General features: G+C 49.4%; 1 protein-coding gene across 1 annotated transcript in view; it reads left to right on the forward strand.

Annotated features, from left to right (window-relative positions):
• Nucleotides 1-18,120, forward strand: part of LOC116507819 (flotillin-2-like) — a 44,208-nt gene that overhangs the window by 25,623 nt on the left and 465 nt on the right. The window contains exons 3-7 of the mRNA XM_032216153.1: nucleotides 1,965-2,055; nucleotides 12,272-12,395; nucleotides 15,173-15,291; nucleotides 17,193-17,306; nucleotides 17,409-17,528. Of these exons, the coding sequence (XP_032072044.1) occupies nucleotides 1,965-2,055; nucleotides 12,272-12,395; nucleotides 15,173-15,291; nucleotides 17,193-17,306; nucleotides 17,409-17,528 (568 nt within the window). The remainder of the gene's footprint in view (nucleotides 1-1,964; nucleotides 2,056-12,271; nucleotides 12,396-15,172; nucleotides 15,292-17,192; nucleotides 17,307-17,408; nucleotides 17,529-18,120) is intronic.

An 18,120-nucleotide genomic window follows, 5' to 3' on the forward strand; every position in this document is an offset into this window, starting at 1 on the left:
AGATGCGGGTACTGCACACACAGGGTCCCTGTGGCTGGACAGCTGTTACGTGAGCCTTGCCCCCTTATACAGCCTTCCTCGCCAGCGTCGTTAAGCGAATCCCTGCAGTTGCTAAGCGAACCATGCGCGAAGGGAATCTGGTTTCCCTGTGGCTCATCAAAAGCTCGCAAACGTGATCCCAAGACCACCAAGACACGGCGAACCGTCACAAGCAGGGGTGGGTTTCAACCGGTTCGCGGCGGTCCCTGCGAACTGGTTGGTCGCCGAACCCGGAAGTAAGTAACTTCCGGGAACGGTGAAGGGCGCGCCCACCCGCCCGCGGTCCTTACCCGGTTTTGACGAGTTCTGCGCTTCCACGCATGCACAGGACGCATACAGCGGCTGCGCAATCATCCAGGAGCAGCTGGAGCGTCGCGCAGACGCTAGTACGCATGCGTGCACCGCACGCGTGCACGAGGACGACGCCGGCCCCGTTCCAACCGAACCGGTTGGAACGGGGCGAGAAACCCACCCCTGGTCACAAGTACCAGTCAGTTTCCAAATGTATGAATTCGGAGGATGCGACCAGAGGGGCTGGGGTGATGGAAAAACGGCCGTGGGGCCCTTTTTCCGATGCCAGCGTGGCTTCGGTCACTAAAGGAACTGTCGTTAGTCGAGGACTACCTGTGCGCAAATTAACAATAACAACAACAACAATAATAATAATTGCTTTCAAAATAAAGGCAGCCAAAGGGCCAGATGTGGTGGCCTGTGGGCTGTAAAACGCCCCGGGACATCTGTTGGTCTCGGTTGGTGCACAAGAAGGTCATCTGCTTAAAAAATAAAGCCCCTGCCCTCCTCAAAAGAACAAATAAACTTCAAATCCATTCTTAGCTTCCTCTGGACTTTCTCCACATTAAGCCTGGAGGACTTCAACTCCCAGAATCCTCCAGGTTTAAAGCTTTGCTGGCTGGGGAATTCTGGGAGTTAAAAGTCCACTAGGTTTAAAGTGGCCAAGGTTGAAGACCCCCCCTCCTCTGGGCTATTTAACTAGATAACCCTGGTTTAGCCCGAGCTGCTTGCGCTCGGGGGAAGGATTGGAGGGCCAGCAAATGTAGGGCAAGCCCTTTCCCTAGACAAACCAGGGTTTGTTTTGGTCTCAAGACAACAGCAGTCGTGTCCCGTCCCCCGAAAGCAGCGGTCGTAGCCATCTCTCTGGCCGGTCTGTTCTGGAGACCAGCTTGGCCGAGATGGCAGAACCAGGATGGCGTTGATGTCCTCGCTGGATGGAGGGCAGGGCTTCTCCAATCCGAGTCCGGTGAAGATTGGGGGGAGGCCTTCAATTCCCAGAATTCCCCAGGAAAGCCCACCCTACGCAGGGAATTCTGGGAGTTGAAGTCCGTACTCTTTTAACAACGATAGGCGTACAAGATCGATAGAAGAATGGAAACCAGTATCAGGCAGCAGATAATCTTCCAGGTCAGGCAGATTCACACAGGGTCATTTACTCTCTTTATTAAACGGCGGGGTCTCTCCCACCACCACTTGATTTTCAGGACCCCACTCTGGGTCTTGGCTATAAGGTTGAAGCTGACCAGGAACTGTTGGTCCCTTTGAGGCCATCCTTCCTTCAACCTCAGGACCACCCAGCAACCCTTTTTTTAGGGGGGGGGGGTTTCTTGCCAGAGAGGGGAGAATCTGCCATGGGCCCTGCAAGTCAGACCTTCCTGCCCCCCCCCCCCCCCACTTCCCACCCCCAGCAGCAGCCAATCTCCATCGTGAATGGAAAGCTGCTCCCCCACAAGCCTCCCTTTTGCGGGGGGTCGGTTGAAGGAGACGGGCAGCCTGGTCACCCCGCTAAAAGGCAGGGAAGCCTCCGTGTTACCTTGGAGCCCCACAGCAGGTGCCCCCCCCCTCCCCAGCCGAGAAGGGGGAGAGCTGGCCAGGCACCTGGAAACGCGCCAACATTTTACATCTCTTGGCAGGATTTCCCTAGAGATAATGACGTTACAGCCCAGGTGCGAGGACGTAGAGACGGCGGAGGGGGTAGCTTTAACTGTCACAGGTGTGGCCCAGGTACGGTACCTCCAGCGCCTCTTTTCAGGAAATGCATGTCTCTGCTCTAACCTCCCTCCCCTCCCTGCCGGCCAGGAGGGAGGAGGGGGAGGGGGCCCTCTTTTCGCCAAAGCTGGGGAGGGGGCTCCTTCACTCCCCTCGCCACCGGCCCACGCTGCACAACGGACACCTTTCGGCCCTGGGAAGCCCGGCTGCTGCTTCTGATTCGCGGTGACTAAACGGGCGCTTCCCTCCGCGCGTCACACAGAGCGTCGACCTGCTGCGGAGTCTACGTTGCGGGGTTACGAGACGGGTCCCGGAGCCGGTCACACAGACGGACGTTCTCCTCGGCTCCGGCTTTTAGTTGGGGGTTTGTGGCGTTTGGGTCAGGACCCAGGCGGAAGCTGTTGGTCAGCATCGCTACTTGGGGTGCCTATTTTGTACCCATGAAACGTGGGGTGCTTGCTGCTCCCTGAGCTTGGTGGTTTCCTTGCAGACGTTTCATCCCCCAACTAGGGTACGTCATCAGTGCTACAAGAAAGGGCTGTCGTTTTATAGAGAGTAAACCCCACTGGCTTCTGGCACTGATGACGTTCCCTGGTTGGGTAATTAAACATCTGGGAAAAAAACCAAGCTCAGACATCAATAAGGACCCCATAATTCTCTCCTCTTCCCTTCCTCTTCCCCATCTCCACAACCCTCCCTTCTAGCACTGATGATGTTGCCTAGTTGGGTCATGAAATGTCTGCAATAGCAATAGCAGTTCGACTTATCTACCGCTTCATAGGGCTTTCAGCCCTCTCTAAGTGGTTTACAGAGTCAGCATATCGCCCCCACAGTCTGGGTCCTCATTTCAGATAGATAGATAGATAGATAGATAGATAGATAGATAGATAGATAGATAGATAGATAGATAGATAGATAGATAGATAGATAGATGATAGATAGATGACAGATAGATAGATAGATAGATAGATAGATAGATAGATAGCAATAGCAGTTAGACTTATATAGCGCTTCATGGGGCTTTCAGCCCTCTCTAAGCGGTTTACAGAGTCAGCATATCGCCCCCACAGTCTGGGTCCTCATTTCAGATAGATAGATAGATAGATAGATAGATAGATAGATAGATAGATAGATAGATAGATAGATAGATAGATGACAGATAGATAGATAGATAGATAGATAGATAGATAGATAGCAATAGCAGTTAGACTTATATAGCGCTTCATGGGGCTTTCAGCCCTCTCTAAGCGGTTTACAGAGTCAGCATATTGTCCCCACAGTCTGGGTCCTCATTTCTAGATAGATAGATAGATAGATAGATAGATAGATAGATAGATAGATAGATAGATAGATAGATAGATAGATAGATAGATAGATAGATGATAGATAGATAGATAGATAGATATGAAAGAGAAAGTAAGATAGATAAATAGATAGATAGATAGATAGATAGATAGATAGATAGATAGATAGATAGCAATAGCAGTTAGACTTATATAGCGCTTCATAGGGCTTTCAGCCCTCTCTAAGTGGTTTACAGAGTCAGCATATCGCCCCCACAGTCTGGGTCCTCATTTCAGATAGATAGATAGATAGATAGATAGATAGATAGATAGATAGATAGATAGATAGATAGATAGATAGATAGATAGATAGATAGATGATAGATAGATGACAGATAGATAGATAGATAGATAGATAGATAGATAGATAGATAGCAATAGCAGTTAGACTTATATAGCGCTTCATGGGGCTTTCAGCCCTCTCTAAGCGGTTTACAGAGTCAGCATATTGTCCCCACAGTCTGGGTCCTCATTTCTAGATAGATAGATAGATAGATAGATAGATAGATAGATAGATAGATAGATAGATAGATAGATAGATAGATAGATAGATAGATAGATGATAGATAGATAGATAGATAGATAGATATGAAAGAGAAAGTAAGATAGATAAATAGATAGATAGATAGATAGATAGATAGATAGATAGATAGATAGATAGATAGATAGCAATAGCAGTTAGACTTATATAGCGCTTCATGGGGCTTTCAGCCCTCTCTAAGCGGTTTACAGAGTCAGCATATCACCCCCAACAACAATCCGGGTCCTCATTTCACCCACCTCGGAAGGATGGAAGGCTGAGTCAACCCTGAGCCGGTGAGATTTGAACCGCTGAACTGCAGATAACAGTCAGCTGAAGTGGCCTGCAGTACTGCACTCTAACCACTGCGCCACCTCTCACCTCGGCAAGAAGAAAACCAAGCTCAAAGAGCACCGAGGACCCCACTGTCTTCATCCTCCTCCTCCTCCTCCTCCTCCTCTCCCCAAACCCCCCTCCCTCCCAGCACTGATGACGTTACCTAGTTGGGTCATGAAACATCTACAAGATAACATCCCAGCTCAGAGAAGCATCAGGGACTCCACGTTTCTGCTCCTCTTCTACTTCCTCCTCTTCCACTCCACACACCCACTCCCTTCGAGCACTGATGACGTTCCCCAGTTGGGTCATGAAATGTCTGCAAGAAAACCACCCAGCTCAGAGAGCACTAAGGTCCCTCCATGGTTCTCGTCTCCTCCTCCCTCCTCCTCCTCCCTTCTAGCCCTGACAATGTCACCTAGTTGAATCATGAAACGCCCGCAAGGAATCCACCAAGCCCAGAGAGCATGAAGGACCCCACAACTTCAACCAGGAGCCGCGAATGTTCTCTCCAAATCCCTTGTGTATATATATATATATGTATATATATATATACTCTGTATATATATATATACAGAGAGCAAAGCTCATTCCCTTCTAGCACTGATGACATTACCTAGTTGGGTCATGAAACGTTTGCAAGAAAACCACGCAGCTCAGAGGGCACCATGGGCCCCGTTTATTTCCTCTTTGGGGTGCTAGCTGGTGCACCGGATTGGGCCCGCACCGTTGGTCCCTTCCTAATCCTAGGGATGTTTAAAAATGAAGGACTGAGATGGAAATTCCTCTGTGGGAAGACCTTCTAAGAGGCTGATGGGATGAGGCCTATTTCCCACAGGGAGCTGGGATTTCTCTTTGTCTGCAACTTCCTTGATGCCTGTTTTTTTTTATTTTCAGGGGTTTGATTAGACCAGCAGTTCTTACCTTTGGCAACTTTTAAGAGGGGTGGACTTCAACTCCCAGAATCCCCCAGCCAGCTACCTTCAGCCAGATCCACAGTAATTGAAGGGCTAGCGATACAACCCAAACTACTGTAGGATTATTTAAAAGAAGGGATCTCCTTTTTCGTCCTACTCTAACCCAAGGCCCCTGGGTCTAGGACCACTCCCCACGGCCAACTCACGGCGGGAGAAGAGCTACATTAATACCGAAGAAGGGGTGGCATAGAAGCATTCAGGAACGGATGCCAAAGAGGGAGAAATAAAAATGTGAACTGGCAAAAATTTAAAACAATTCAATGTAGAAGAGATGCGGAGACTCTGGAAAGAGGGCAGAGAAGAGCAAGAAAGAGGATGAGGGGACTGGAGGCTCAAACATATGAAGAACGGTTGCAGGAACTGGGTAGGTCTAGTTGAATGAAAAGAAGGACCAGGGGAGACAGGAGAGCAGTCTTCCAATATCTCAGGGGTTGCCCCAAAGAAGAGGGAGTCAAGCTATTCTCCAAGGCACCTGAGGGCAGAACAAGAAGCAATGGGTGGAAACTAATCAAGGAGAGAAGCAACCTAGAACTGAGGAGGAATTCCTGACAGTGAGAACAATTAATCAGTGGAACAGTTTGTGTTGCAAAGGGTGCCTCTTATACACTGAATACAGCATTTTTGGCCTCCCGAAACCCCGCCCCCTTTGCAAAAACGGAGCATGCAGAGAGTTTTAAGAGGCCTGCAAAGTGCTCCTGGAGGCTGGGGAGGGTACAAATGAGCGAAAAATGCCCCCACCCCAGCCCCCAGGGGCACTTTGCAGGCCTCTTAAAACTCTCTGCATGCTCCGTTTTCACAAAAAACGAGGCTTGCAGTGGTTTTGGGAGGCCTGCAGAGTGCAAAAACCTTTTTTTTTTTTTTAAATTTACCTCTTGAAAATCCTGGTGCGTCTTATACTCCGAAAAATACGGTACCTGTGGAGAGGTTGCTTACATCCATGCTGAGCACCCCGTGGGGAAAAATAGGAAAAAAATGTGTTTTTGCTAAAGACAGAAAAAAGAAACTTCAGATAGGCAAAACAAACACAAATGGAAAAAAAACTCTGTAGCATTTCACAAATAATAACATACGTAGGAAATAAAGACACAAAAACCCCACATCCCAGCTATGAGATTATAGAATTTACTACAGGTTGGGATGGGAATATATTTAGACCATGTCAACCGTGAATTAGTATGCAGGTAGTCCTCGACTTACGACCACAATTGGGCCCAATTTTTGTTGCTAAGTGAGGCAAGAGAATTTTGTCCTATTTTACAGCCTTTCTTGCCACTTCTTGTTAAGTGAATCATTGCAGTTGTTAAGTGAGTCACACGGTTGTCGAATGAATCCGGCTTCCCCATTGACTGCTGGTCACAAGGTCGCAAAAGCGGATCACGTGACCCCCGGGGCGCTGCCTGAACCGTCCTAAGTACAAGCCAGTTGCCAAGCATTTGGATTTTGATCACGTGATCATTGGAGATGCTGCAATGGTTGTAAGTGTGAAAAATGGTCATAAGTTACTTAGGTAAAAAAGTAAAAGGTTCCCCTGGCACACCTGTGCCAGTCGTTCCCGACTCCAGGGGCCGCTGCTCATCTCCGTTTCAAAGCCGAAGAGCTAGCGCTGTCCGAAGACGTCTCCATGGTCATGTGGCCGGCATGACTCAACGCCTGAAGGCGCACGGAAGGCTGTTCCCTTCCCACCAAAGGTGGCTCCTATTTTTCTACTTGCACTTTTTACCTGCTTTCGAACTGCTCGGTTGGCAGAAGCTGGGACAAGTCACGGGAGCTCACTCCGTTATGCGGCGCTAGGGATTTGAACCGCCGAACTTCCGGCCTTTCTGATCAACAAGCTCAGCGTCTTAGCCACTGAGCCACCCCTTCCCTTATAAGTTACGTATTACCATTGTAACTTTGACTAAATGAACTGTTAAGTTGAGGACTACCTGTATTAAGGCCAACATGTCACCAGTAATGAGTAGCTTTATGCCATACATGACTGACACCCCGTGTTTCCCTGAAAATAAGACCGGATCTTATACATTTTTGTTCCAAAAGGCGCATTGGGGCTTCCTTAAAAGTTAGCCCTTATTTTCAGGGAAATACGGTACTAAATGCACCTATCTGGCTGACAGTTAACTGGGGCTTAATTTTTGCAGTGGGGCTTATGAGCATCCTGAAAAATCACGTTAGGGCTTATTTTTCCCATTGGGTCTTATTTTTAAGGAAACACATGATTTGAAAGCTGGAATATGTGATATCCATCAAATTCCCCTTGCTGGCTGGGGAATTCTGGGAGTTGAAGTCCACAAGTCTCAAAAGCTGCTAACCCCGATTTAAGGTGCAGAGTAGGGCATAAGGGATAGAAAGAGACCATCTCTGCTGCTATCCAGGCCCCAGTCTGGATCTCGAGCCCTGGGGAGCAGCCCTCGGCTGTCACCCCAGTCCTGCTGGAACTGCACATATAGACTGGGTGAAACCAGGCTTAACAGTAGGAACTGTGAAGGATCTGGGGGTCTTAGTGGACGGTCCCTTAAATGTGAGCCAGGTGTGTGCCGCGGCAGCCAAAAATGCCAACGCCATCCTAAATTGCATTAACAGAGGGATTCAATCAAGATCAAGGAAGATACTAATCTCTATAAAGGCTTATTAAGGCCCCACCTGGAACCCTGCGTCCAGCTTTGGTCATCACAATATAAAAAAGATGTGGAGACTCTGGAAAGAGGGCAGAGAAGAGCAACCAGGATGATGAGAGGATGATTGGAGGCTCAAACATATGAACGGTTGCAGGAACTGGGCCTGGCTAGTCTAGGGAAGAGAAGGGCCAGGGGAGAGAGGAGAGCATCTTCTGATAAGATGCAGGGGCTGCCACAGAGAGGAGGAAGGGGGTCCAGCTGTTCTCCAAAGCTCCTGAAGGCCAGAGAACGAATAATGGATGGAAACTAAACAGGAACAAGAAGAGACTGGCCCTCGGTCAGAAACAGTGTAGGATCTCCTGCTTGGGCAGGGGGCTGGACTAGATGATCTCCAAGGTCCCTTCCAACTCTGTTATTCTGTTATTGTTATTCAGAAGTTGTGGGAGCTTTCAAGTTGCCTTCAGAAGTTGTGGGAGCTTCATCCCTGGAGGCTTTCAAGAAGAGACTGGGCTGCCATCGGTCAGAAATGGTGTAGGGTCTCCTGCTTGGACTAGATGACCTCCAAGGTCCCTTCCAACTCTGTTCATCTGTAATCTCTAATATGAAGAATAGTTGCAGGAACTGGGCCTGGCTAGTCGAGGGAAGAGAAGGACCAGGGGAGACAGGGGAGCATCTTCCAATATTTGAGGGGCTGCCCCAGAGAGGAGGAAGGGGGTCAAGCTATTCTCCAAAGCCTTTGAAGGCCAGAGAAGGAGGAATGGATGGAAACTGACCAAGGAGAGATTCAACCTGGAAATAAGGAGGTTCTTTCTGACAGTGAGAACAATCAACCTATGGAACGTTGCAATGGTCGTTAAGTGTGAAAAACCCATCATAAATCACTTTTTTTCAATCCCCATTGTAATTTCGAACAGTCACTAAATAAGAGGTCGTAAATCGAGGACTACCTGTATTAGTGGCAGCTAGGCTAATCCTGGTCTTTCCTACCGACCTGCCCTCTGTTCATGTTACGGACCAGGTTTGGGAGGGCAGGATCTAGAAGGGATCTTGGAGGTCTTCTAGTCCAGCCCCCTGCTCAAGCAGGAGAACCTCTACCATTTCTATCCAGTCTCTTCTTAAAAACCTCCAGTGATGGTGCACCTGCAATGTCTGGTGGCAAGCTGTTCCACTGGCTAATTGTCCTCACTGTCAGGAAATTTCCCCTCAATTCCATAGCAGCTGCTGGCAACAACATCTGGATTCTGGACAGATGTGCAGAGCATTCTCACTTGAGTGGTTTCCTTTTGGGTTATCCGGGCCTGATGGAATCAGAGGGGGGCTTTTGCAAATCCCCCCCCACGCCTCCATCCTTGATCCTGGAAGAGTGCCAAGGCCACGCCCCTCCGTGGTCCATCCCCTGGACATGTACCTGGTGGTATGCACCTGGGCCTGATTTTCTAGCCAATTTAACCACCTTTGATTGTTCTCTCCTAGGGTTTCAGTGTATACAGATTGTCCTTGACTTACGACCGCAGTTGGGAGGAGAATTAAGCTCGCTAGGCAAGACAGCGGTTTAGGGAAAATCATGGCTGGTTTTTACCATCTTTTCCTGCCATGGTTGTTAAGCCAATCAGTTGCGGTTGTGTAGCACCACATGCAGCCAGGAAGTGTGTGTCGGGAGTGATATAGAGAATATATCTGCTGAACAAAACTCCGCAATGGCAACAGGAAAGGCATCTGGCCATGAAACTCTGCTAGCTTCATTCAGTTGCCCAGACTCCACCCCACAAGGGATTATGGGGTCATTAAAAGTCTCCAGTCCCCAAGGCTTAAAAGTGGCCATGGTTGGAGACCCCTGATGAGGGCTGGACTAGAAGTCCTTTAAGGTCCCTTCCAACCCTGTCTATTCCATGTCCTAAATCCGGCTGGATTCTCCATTGATTTTGCTTGTTGACAATCCCCTAACCCCCCCAGGCATGCTGCGATCATGTTAAATGCTGGTTTGCCCCATGCCCAAATTTGGATCACGGGGATGCTGCGTCGGCCAGTCACAAGTCAGTGTTTTTGCACTGCTGACGGGCGCTAAACAAAACGGACATAAGTTGAATACTGCCTGCAGCCTGTGTTTAGGAGGGAACCTTGTCAAACTGAAGAGGCCGGCTTCAAAATTCATGTATGTGTTGAGTTTCTGAGGCTGCCCATCTTCGTCACTGGCTCTCAGAATTGAACCAAGGTGAACTAAGGCTGGAAGGGGCTTTGGAGGTCACCTAGCCTAACCCTCTTCCCAAGGCAGGAAATTGACCCATTTACTGACCCCTGCACAGTTTTAGCAGAGCCCCTCCTCTTCTGGATTCCTTGCCTTGATCCCAAAATACGGGTAGTCCTCGACTTACGACCACAGCGGAAGCCAAAACTTCTGTTACTAAGCAAAACGGACGTGGAGTGAGTTTTTCTCCCGTTTTACGACCCTTTCATGCCAGCGGTTCTTAAGTTGGGTAACAGGGTTGTTAAGCGAATCCAATTTCCCCATCGGCTTTGATTGTCAGACGGTCGCAAAAGCGGCTTCACGACACTGCGACCGTCATAAATATGAGTCCGTTGCCAAGGGTCTGGATTTTGCAGCGGGGATTCTGCAGTGCTCATAAATGGGGGGGGGGGGAATGGTTATAAGCCCCTTTTTTTCCAGGGGTGGTGGGTTTCCACTTTTTTTTTCCTACTGGTGCACGCACAATTCTTCTGTGCATGCGCAGAAGCGTCTGGGCGGGGGGGGGGGGTGGAGTCTCCCGCTACTACCGGTTCGCCCGAACCAGGAGCAACCTACCTCTGAGCCGAATGGTCCCTAAGCAAACCGTTATAAGTCAAGGACTACCTGTATCTCCCCTTTGCTATGTTTGCAGAATAATCATGAGGTCCCGAAAGTGGGGGATAGGGAAGGGGGGGCACGATTGAGAGGGTGGGAAAAGGCCTTGCTTAAATTAAATTAAATTAAATTAAATTAAGGAAGCCAAGGCAGCCGGGCAAGGGCTGTGGGAGGAAGAGAAGCATAAAAAGAGGCTTAACCATAGAATGTGGTACTGATTTTTGCCTGGACTATCAATCTTGCCCATTTGGAGGTGGGTGGACTTCAACTCCCAGAATTCCCCACCAGCAGGAACTCAGGAAAGCAGCCAGCTGGAGCACTGTGGGTGATGAAGTCCACCCATCTTTGCGTGGCCAAGGAAATGGGGATTTAACATTATATCAGGGACGTAAAACTCAATTTCATTGAGGTCCGCATCAGGGCTGTGTTTGAACGGGGGTGGGGGGTGTCCGGGGGGGGCATGGCCAGTTTGATGTCACTCATGTCGGGGGCACCTGGGGCGCCCAAGCACCCCAGATCTGAGGGGCAGTGTAGAATGGCCCATCAGTTCAAATAGAGTAATAGACCAATATTTTTCAACTTACAAACTTTCAAGATAGGTGGACTTCAACTCCCAGAATTCCCCAGCCAGCAGGAAATTGAGAAGCTAGCAAGCTGGAGCATTGTGGGAGTTGAAGTCCACCCATCTTCAAGTGGCCAAAAAGAAATAGGGATTTAATATCTATACGAAGCCACAGGTCTTGGGGGACAGTATAGAAATGATCCCTCAGTTCAAATAGAGCAATATTTTTCACAATTATAAACTTTTTAAGATATGTGGACTTCAGCTCCCAGAATTCCCCAGCCTGCTGGCTGGAGAATTCTGGGAGTTGAAGTCCTCCGATCTTAAAAAGTTTATAAGGTTGACAAAAACACTGGTAGACCTCGACTTACGACCACAATTGAGCCCAAAATTTTCACTGCTAAGTGAGACAGCTGTTGAAGACAATTTTGCCCCATTTCATGGCCGTTGTTAAGCAAATCAGGGCAGTGCTTAGATTAGTCCCCAAACTTGCTAAGTGAATCTGGCTTCTCCATTGACTTCGCTCGTCAGAAGGTTGCAAAAGGGGATCACGTCACATACCCGGGACAATGCGACCGTTGTAAATAGGAGCCAGCTGCAAATTTTGATCACGGGGAATCCTCCACCGGCCACAAGTGTGAAACGGCAGTGGTTTTCAGTGCCGTTGTAACTTTGAGCAGTCTGTTGTAAGTTGGGGACCTCCCGTACTGGTCTAGTTAATTGGAAGCACCCCCTTTTGTGCCGGGGAGTGGGGGCGGGGACTCTCTTTAAAATAGAACCCACTTGAACGTAGCAGCACACAAGTCCCTAAGGAGGTTTCGCCTGAATTCACCGCTTTTGTGCCCACGTTGGAGGGCAGCCCATTCCTCTCCTTGGGTCCTTCTCCTGGTATCTGGGCTGGCTGAGGGGGTTCCCTCTCCTCTGGCCGGCCTTTGGGAAGCCAGTCCGGCCGAGCCAGGATTCCTAAAAGCCAAGCAATTGTCCACTACCTCCGGCTGAGCCGCCGGCCCTTCTCATGCTGCCTCCCTTCGGCCTGCAGGTGAAAATAATGACCGACAAGGAGCTCTTGGCCGTCGCTTGTGAGCAGTTCTTGGGGAAGAACGTGCAGGACATCAAGAACGTCGTTCTGCAGACCTTGGAGGGACACCTCCGGTCCATCCTGGGTGCGTATCGGCCGGGGGGGAGATGGCTTACAGCAGTCATGAATAAATCTACGGTCTTCTGCCGCACACCTCCCTAACACCGATAAGATCACACAGGATGGGCCTTCTGCAGGTGCCATCAGCTGGACAATGCCGGCTGGCGACGCCTCGGAGCAGGGCCTTCTCTGTTGCCGCTCTGGCCCTATGGAATGAGCTGCCCACAGAGATCCGGACCCTTCCCACTCTCATGGCCTTCTGAAAAGTTTCAGTTTATTGTATTTTTGTATTTATATGCCGCCCTTTTCCCCCGAAGGGGACTCAGGGCGGCTCACAACTCGAACCGGGGAAGGGGGATACAGACAAAAAATTTAAAAAACAAGCATAACAATATATAATTTAAAAACACACAGCAGTCATACCATTCAAGACGGGGGCAACAGCTCTTTAGCCCCAGGCCTGTCGGAACAGCCAGGTTTTGAGGGCTTTGCGGAAGGCCTGGAGGGTGGTGAGGGTGCGAATCTCCACGGGGAGTTCGTTCCAGAGGGTCGGAGCAGCCACAGAGAAGGCTCTCCTCTGGGTAGTCGCCAGTCGGCACTGGCCGGCGGATGGAATTCGGAGGAGGCCTAATCTGTGGGATCTGATCGGTCTATTGGAGGTATTTGGCAGCACACCTCCCTAAGACCGATAAGATTGCACAAGATGGGCCTTCTGCAGGTGCCATCAGCTGGATAATGCCGGCTGGCGACGCCTCGGAGTAGGGCCTTCTCTGTGGCTGCTCCGGCCCTTTGGAATGAGCTGCCCCCAGAGATCCGGACCCTACCCACTCTCATGGCCTTCCGTAAAGCTATTAAAACCTGGCTATTCCGGCAGGCCTGGGGCTGTTGACCTCTGGATTGAGGTCCAGCCCCCTTAGATTGGGTGCATGTTGTGTCTCTTTTAAAATTGTTGTGTTTTATTTGTTGTTTAATCCATTTTTAAATTTTTTTAAATTCTTGTTTCTGTAAGCCGCCCGGAGTCCTTTGGGATTGGGCGGCCTATAAATTTAATAAACAGTAAACAGTAAATGGCCTGCAGGGCCCTCCACCTGAACCCCAAACTCCTGGCTTTGAGGGTGCTCTGCCTTGTGAGGCCAGGTGAACTTAGGATGGTAGATGCGTCTGGAGATAGTCAGCCGTCCAGGTCATGGTTGCCCCAAAGATGCTTTTTCCAAAAGGTGATCGGAGTTTTTTTCCCCCCCCTTGAAAACATTTAGCTTCTCATCCAAGAAGAATAGGTGGCATATCTGACTCAATAGCAACTGTGAGGGGGATCTTGGAGTCCTAGTGGACAACCATTAAAATAGGAGCCAGCCGTGTGCAGCAGCTGCCAAAAAAGCCAACACAGTTCTAGGCTGCATCAACAGAGGGAGAGAATCAAGATCCCGTGAAGGGTTAATACCACTTTATAAGGCCTTGGTAAGGCCACACTTGGAATATTTGCATCCAGTTTTGGTCGCCACGATGTAAAAAACAGATGTGGAGACTCTGGAAAGAGTGCAGAGAAGAGCAAGAAAGAGGATTAAATGCATGGAAATTAAAACATATGAAGAACGGTTGCAGGAACTGGGTAGGTCTAGTTTGAAAAGAAGGACCCGGGGGGGGAGACATGATAATGTCCCGACAGTTGAGAGGCTGTCCCATAGCAGAGGGAGGGTCCGCCTATTCTCCAGAGCACTAGGAGGAAAGATGAGAAGCAATGGATGAAAGATAAGGAGAGCAGCAAGGTAGAGTTAAGGAGAAATAACAGTGAGGACCAGTGGAACTACTTGCCACCGGAAGCTGTGGGTGCTCCATCACTGGAAGTTTTAAAGAAGAGACTGGACAACCATTTGTCCGGAATGGTAGAGGGCAGGGATGGCTAACCTTTTTGTCGTTGCGAGCTGAAAGGGCACACAACAACACATACACGTGTACCCTCCCCCCTGTGCACGACCCTCACCCACAACCCCCCACGCATGCCCCATTTTGGGCCCAGTGAGCCTCCCTGAAGACCAAAAACAGAGCATGGGGGGCGCACTGTCACTCCCCACGCCTCCCATACATGCGTGCATGACCCATGCGCATGCATCTCCCACATGCACCTCACACACACACACACCGTGCATGCACTGCAGAGACCTGAAAATCAGCTGGCTGGCGGGAGGCGCAAGCACATGCACAGTGGAGCTGAGCTGGGGCGAGAGCTGGCATGCCCACAGAGAGGGCTCTGCATGCCACCTGTGGCACACGTGCCAAACCTTCGCCATCACGGATCTAGGGTCTCCGGCTGGAGCAGGGGGTTGGACTAGAAGACCTCCGAGGTCCCTTCCCACTCTCCCATTCTGCTTGTCAGAAGGCTGCCAAGGGGGTTAGTTGCAGCTGTCATAAATACGTGCCAAGTTGCCAAGTGTCCCAATTCTGATCACGTGACCCTGGGGATGCTCCAGGGGGATCACCTGTGTGAAAACCTCTCACCCGACGTTTTTCAGTGCTGTTGTAATTTCGAACAGTCACTAAGTGAACACTTGTAAGTCGAGGACTGTCAGTAACCGCCTGCAAACCCAGGCAACGGAGTCCCTTTTGGGAGTTGCCCCCCCTCCCTCCGTCTCGGCTGTTAGTGTTTGTGTTTTTCTACACGTGTGTGTGTTTTGTGGCTGCATGTTTCTCTTATTTTTATTACTTCTTTCCTTCTTTTTGTAAGCCGCCCGGAGTCCTCCGGGATTGGGCGGCCTATAAATTTTATTAATAAATAAATAATAAAATAAATGCTCGGCCTTGCAGGCACTCTGACGGTGGAACAGATCTATCAGGACCGAGACCAGTTTGCCAAGCTGGTGCGGGAGGTGGCAGCGCCGGATGTGGGCAGGATGGGCATCGAGATCCTCAGCTTCACTATCAAGGTAGGAGGGGATGAGGCGCGGAGGGCGGGGAGCCTTTGGTCAGGAGGGAGGGGGAGCCCCCCAGAGAGCCTAGGGGAGAGAAAGAGGAGGGGGGAAGACGGCTCCTCCCTAATAGCTCCCAGAGAGTCGAGGCTTCAATCCAGCAGGGCTTGTCCAAACTTGGGAACTCTACCCCAGGCTTCAAAGCACAGGAGAAGAAAAGAGAGAAAAATTGGCGGAGATAAGAAGAGAAATCTTGATAGAAGCACTAGTGATAACCAAAGATAAGCTGATGGAAAGAGCAGATGTCTGGTTTCAAGCTTTTGTGACATATGAAAGGAACAGCATGTGGCCACGGGAGGTTTATATAAGATTTATTGAGAAAGTAACTAGAACATTAATGCTGCAAATGGCAAGAGATATAAGACCGTACTATTTCTGGGGGATACAGGTTGATGCAATGAAAATGTATAATAAAAAATTAAGCTAAATTTGGTTTACTAGTAGTATGTATAAAATGAAGCGACAATAGCTATAGGTAAATAATGATTAATAATGATAACAATACATATAGATATATGAGTGTGATAATATGAAATTTTATAGGAACAATATATGGAGATTATGAGAGGAGGTTTAAAAGCTTTATCTAGAATATGTTGTAAAGATGTATTGTGATTGGATGATTTTAGGAAGATTTAATGGAATGTTTTTATATAATCCTATTCTAGATTTTGAATATTATATATAAAAGGACGTTAAAAACAATTATAGTCAAATTAAGGTTGAGCTGTAATAATAGTGACATACATGAATACAGGTGAATTTAAAATACGCGATTTGATATGAAAAGCAGGTGGTGACTATGGAAGAGATGCATGGAAATACTGCAGTGTTTCTCAACCTTGGCAACTTGAAGATGTCTGGACTTCAACTCCCAGAATTCCCCAGCCAGCATTCGCTGGCTGGGAATTCTGGGAGTTAAAGTCCGGACATCTTCAAGTTGCCAAGGTTGAGAAACACTGAAATACTGTAACCATCTGACACACTTTCTACAACTTGTAATGGAAGATGGCTTTTTTATTTTATTTTATTTTATTTTTATGTTTGTCATTGTTTAAAAACAAAAATTGTTTTTTAAAAAAAAGACTTGTGGGCTTCAACTCCCAGAATTCCCCAGCCAGCATGGAGAATTGGTCACGTGATCGTGGCTGGCTGGGGAATTCTGGGAGTTGAAGTCCACAAGTCTTAAAGTTCCCAAGTTTGGACAGCCCTGCTCTAGAGGTCTGAAGACGCTAAAGAGCTCAGCTTGGAAGAATCCCCACCTCTCATTTTTGGTTTGGGGCCTGACATACAGTGGATGAGGGATTCTGGGAGTTGAAGTCCAAACATGGTGACTGGGCTTCTGGGAGTTGAAGTCCACTGATGGTGGATGAGGGATTCTGGGAGTTGAAGTCCAAACACGGTGACTGGGCTTCTGGGAGTTGAAGTCCAAACACGGTGACTGGGCTTCTGGGAGTTGAAGTCCACTGACGGTGGATGAGGGATTCTGGGAGTTGAAGTCCAAACACGGTGACTGGGCTTCTGGGAGTTGAAGTCCACAGACGGTGGATGGGGGATTCTGGGAGTTGAAGTCCAAACACAGTGGATGAGGGATTCTGGGAGTTGAAGTCCAAACATGGTGACTGGGCTTCTGGGAGTTGAAGTCCAAACACAATGACTGGGCTTCTGGGAGTTGAAGTCCACAGATGGTGGATGAGGGATTCTGGGAATTGTTCCATACACAGTGGCTGGGAGGCATTCTGGGAGTTGAAGTCCCAATTCAGGGGGACTCTGGAACGTGCTGAGGAGGCATTTCTCACCCTTCTGAGGGGGGTCCAGCCCAGAGCCACCCTTGACCGTCCCCCTTCTTTCCCTTGCAGGACGTCTACGATAAAGTCAGCTACCTGAGCTCCCTGGGGAAAACCCAGATTGCCGTGGTCCAGCGAGATGCCGATATCGGGGTGGCCGAGGCCGAGCGAGATGCCGGCATCCGGGTACGTGGAGTGAGCGAAGCCCCCTGGGCCGGCCCTTCCTCTTCTTCCCTGGAGGGCCCCGGGGGACCCGGCTGAGCGGCCGTGTGCTTCTTGTCGCTGCAGGAGGCCGAGTGCAAGAAGGAGATGCTGGACGTGAAGTTCATGGCGGACACCAAGGTGGCCGACTCCAAGAGGGCCTTTGAAATGCAGAAGGCCGCCTTCACTCAGGAGATCAACATTAAGGTCAGAAGCTGCAGAAGGGAAAAGCGGGGGACGCTCCTGGCAGGAAGCCCTGGGGGCCCTCCGTAGAGACCAGCAGACGAGGACAGCTGGAGCTCAGGGTGGGCCTCTGGGGGGGTCCTGGGGGTTTTCTCACAGGCGTTTCATGACCCAGCTAGGCGACATCATCAGTGCCGGAAGGAAGTGGGGTTTGCGGGGAGGAGGGAGGGGAGGACAGTGGTGCCCTTGGTGCTGCTGTTGATTTGAGACGTTTCGTGGCCCAGCTAGGTAATATCGTCAGTGCTAGAAAGGAGTAGAATTTGGGTGCTTTTCTCTCGGACGTTTCATGACCCAACTAGGTGACATCATCAGTGCCAGCAGGGCGCGGGGTTTGCTGCCTGTTGATGTGTCACCCGTTGCCCTGCCAGGGTTGGTGGGAAGAAGGGGGGAATTATTTGCTGCTTTCTTGTTTCTCCCGTGTTCCTTGAGCCTCTGCTTACCCAGATGTTGATCTTTGGCAGGGAGATAATCTTGGCCTTTTTCTTTCCTTTTTCTTTCTTTTTTCTTTCCTTTTCTCCTTTTTCCTCCTTTCTTTCGTCCTTCCTTTTTCCTTCAC

Source organism: Thamnophis elegans, chromosome 4 (assembly GCF_009769535.1).
Source record: "Thamnophis elegans isolate rThaEle1 chromosome 4, rThaEle1.pri, whole genome shotgun sequence".
NCBI classification, from domain to species: Eukaryota; Metazoa; Chordata; class Lepidosauria; order Squamata; family Colubridae; genus Thamnophis; species Thamnophis elegans.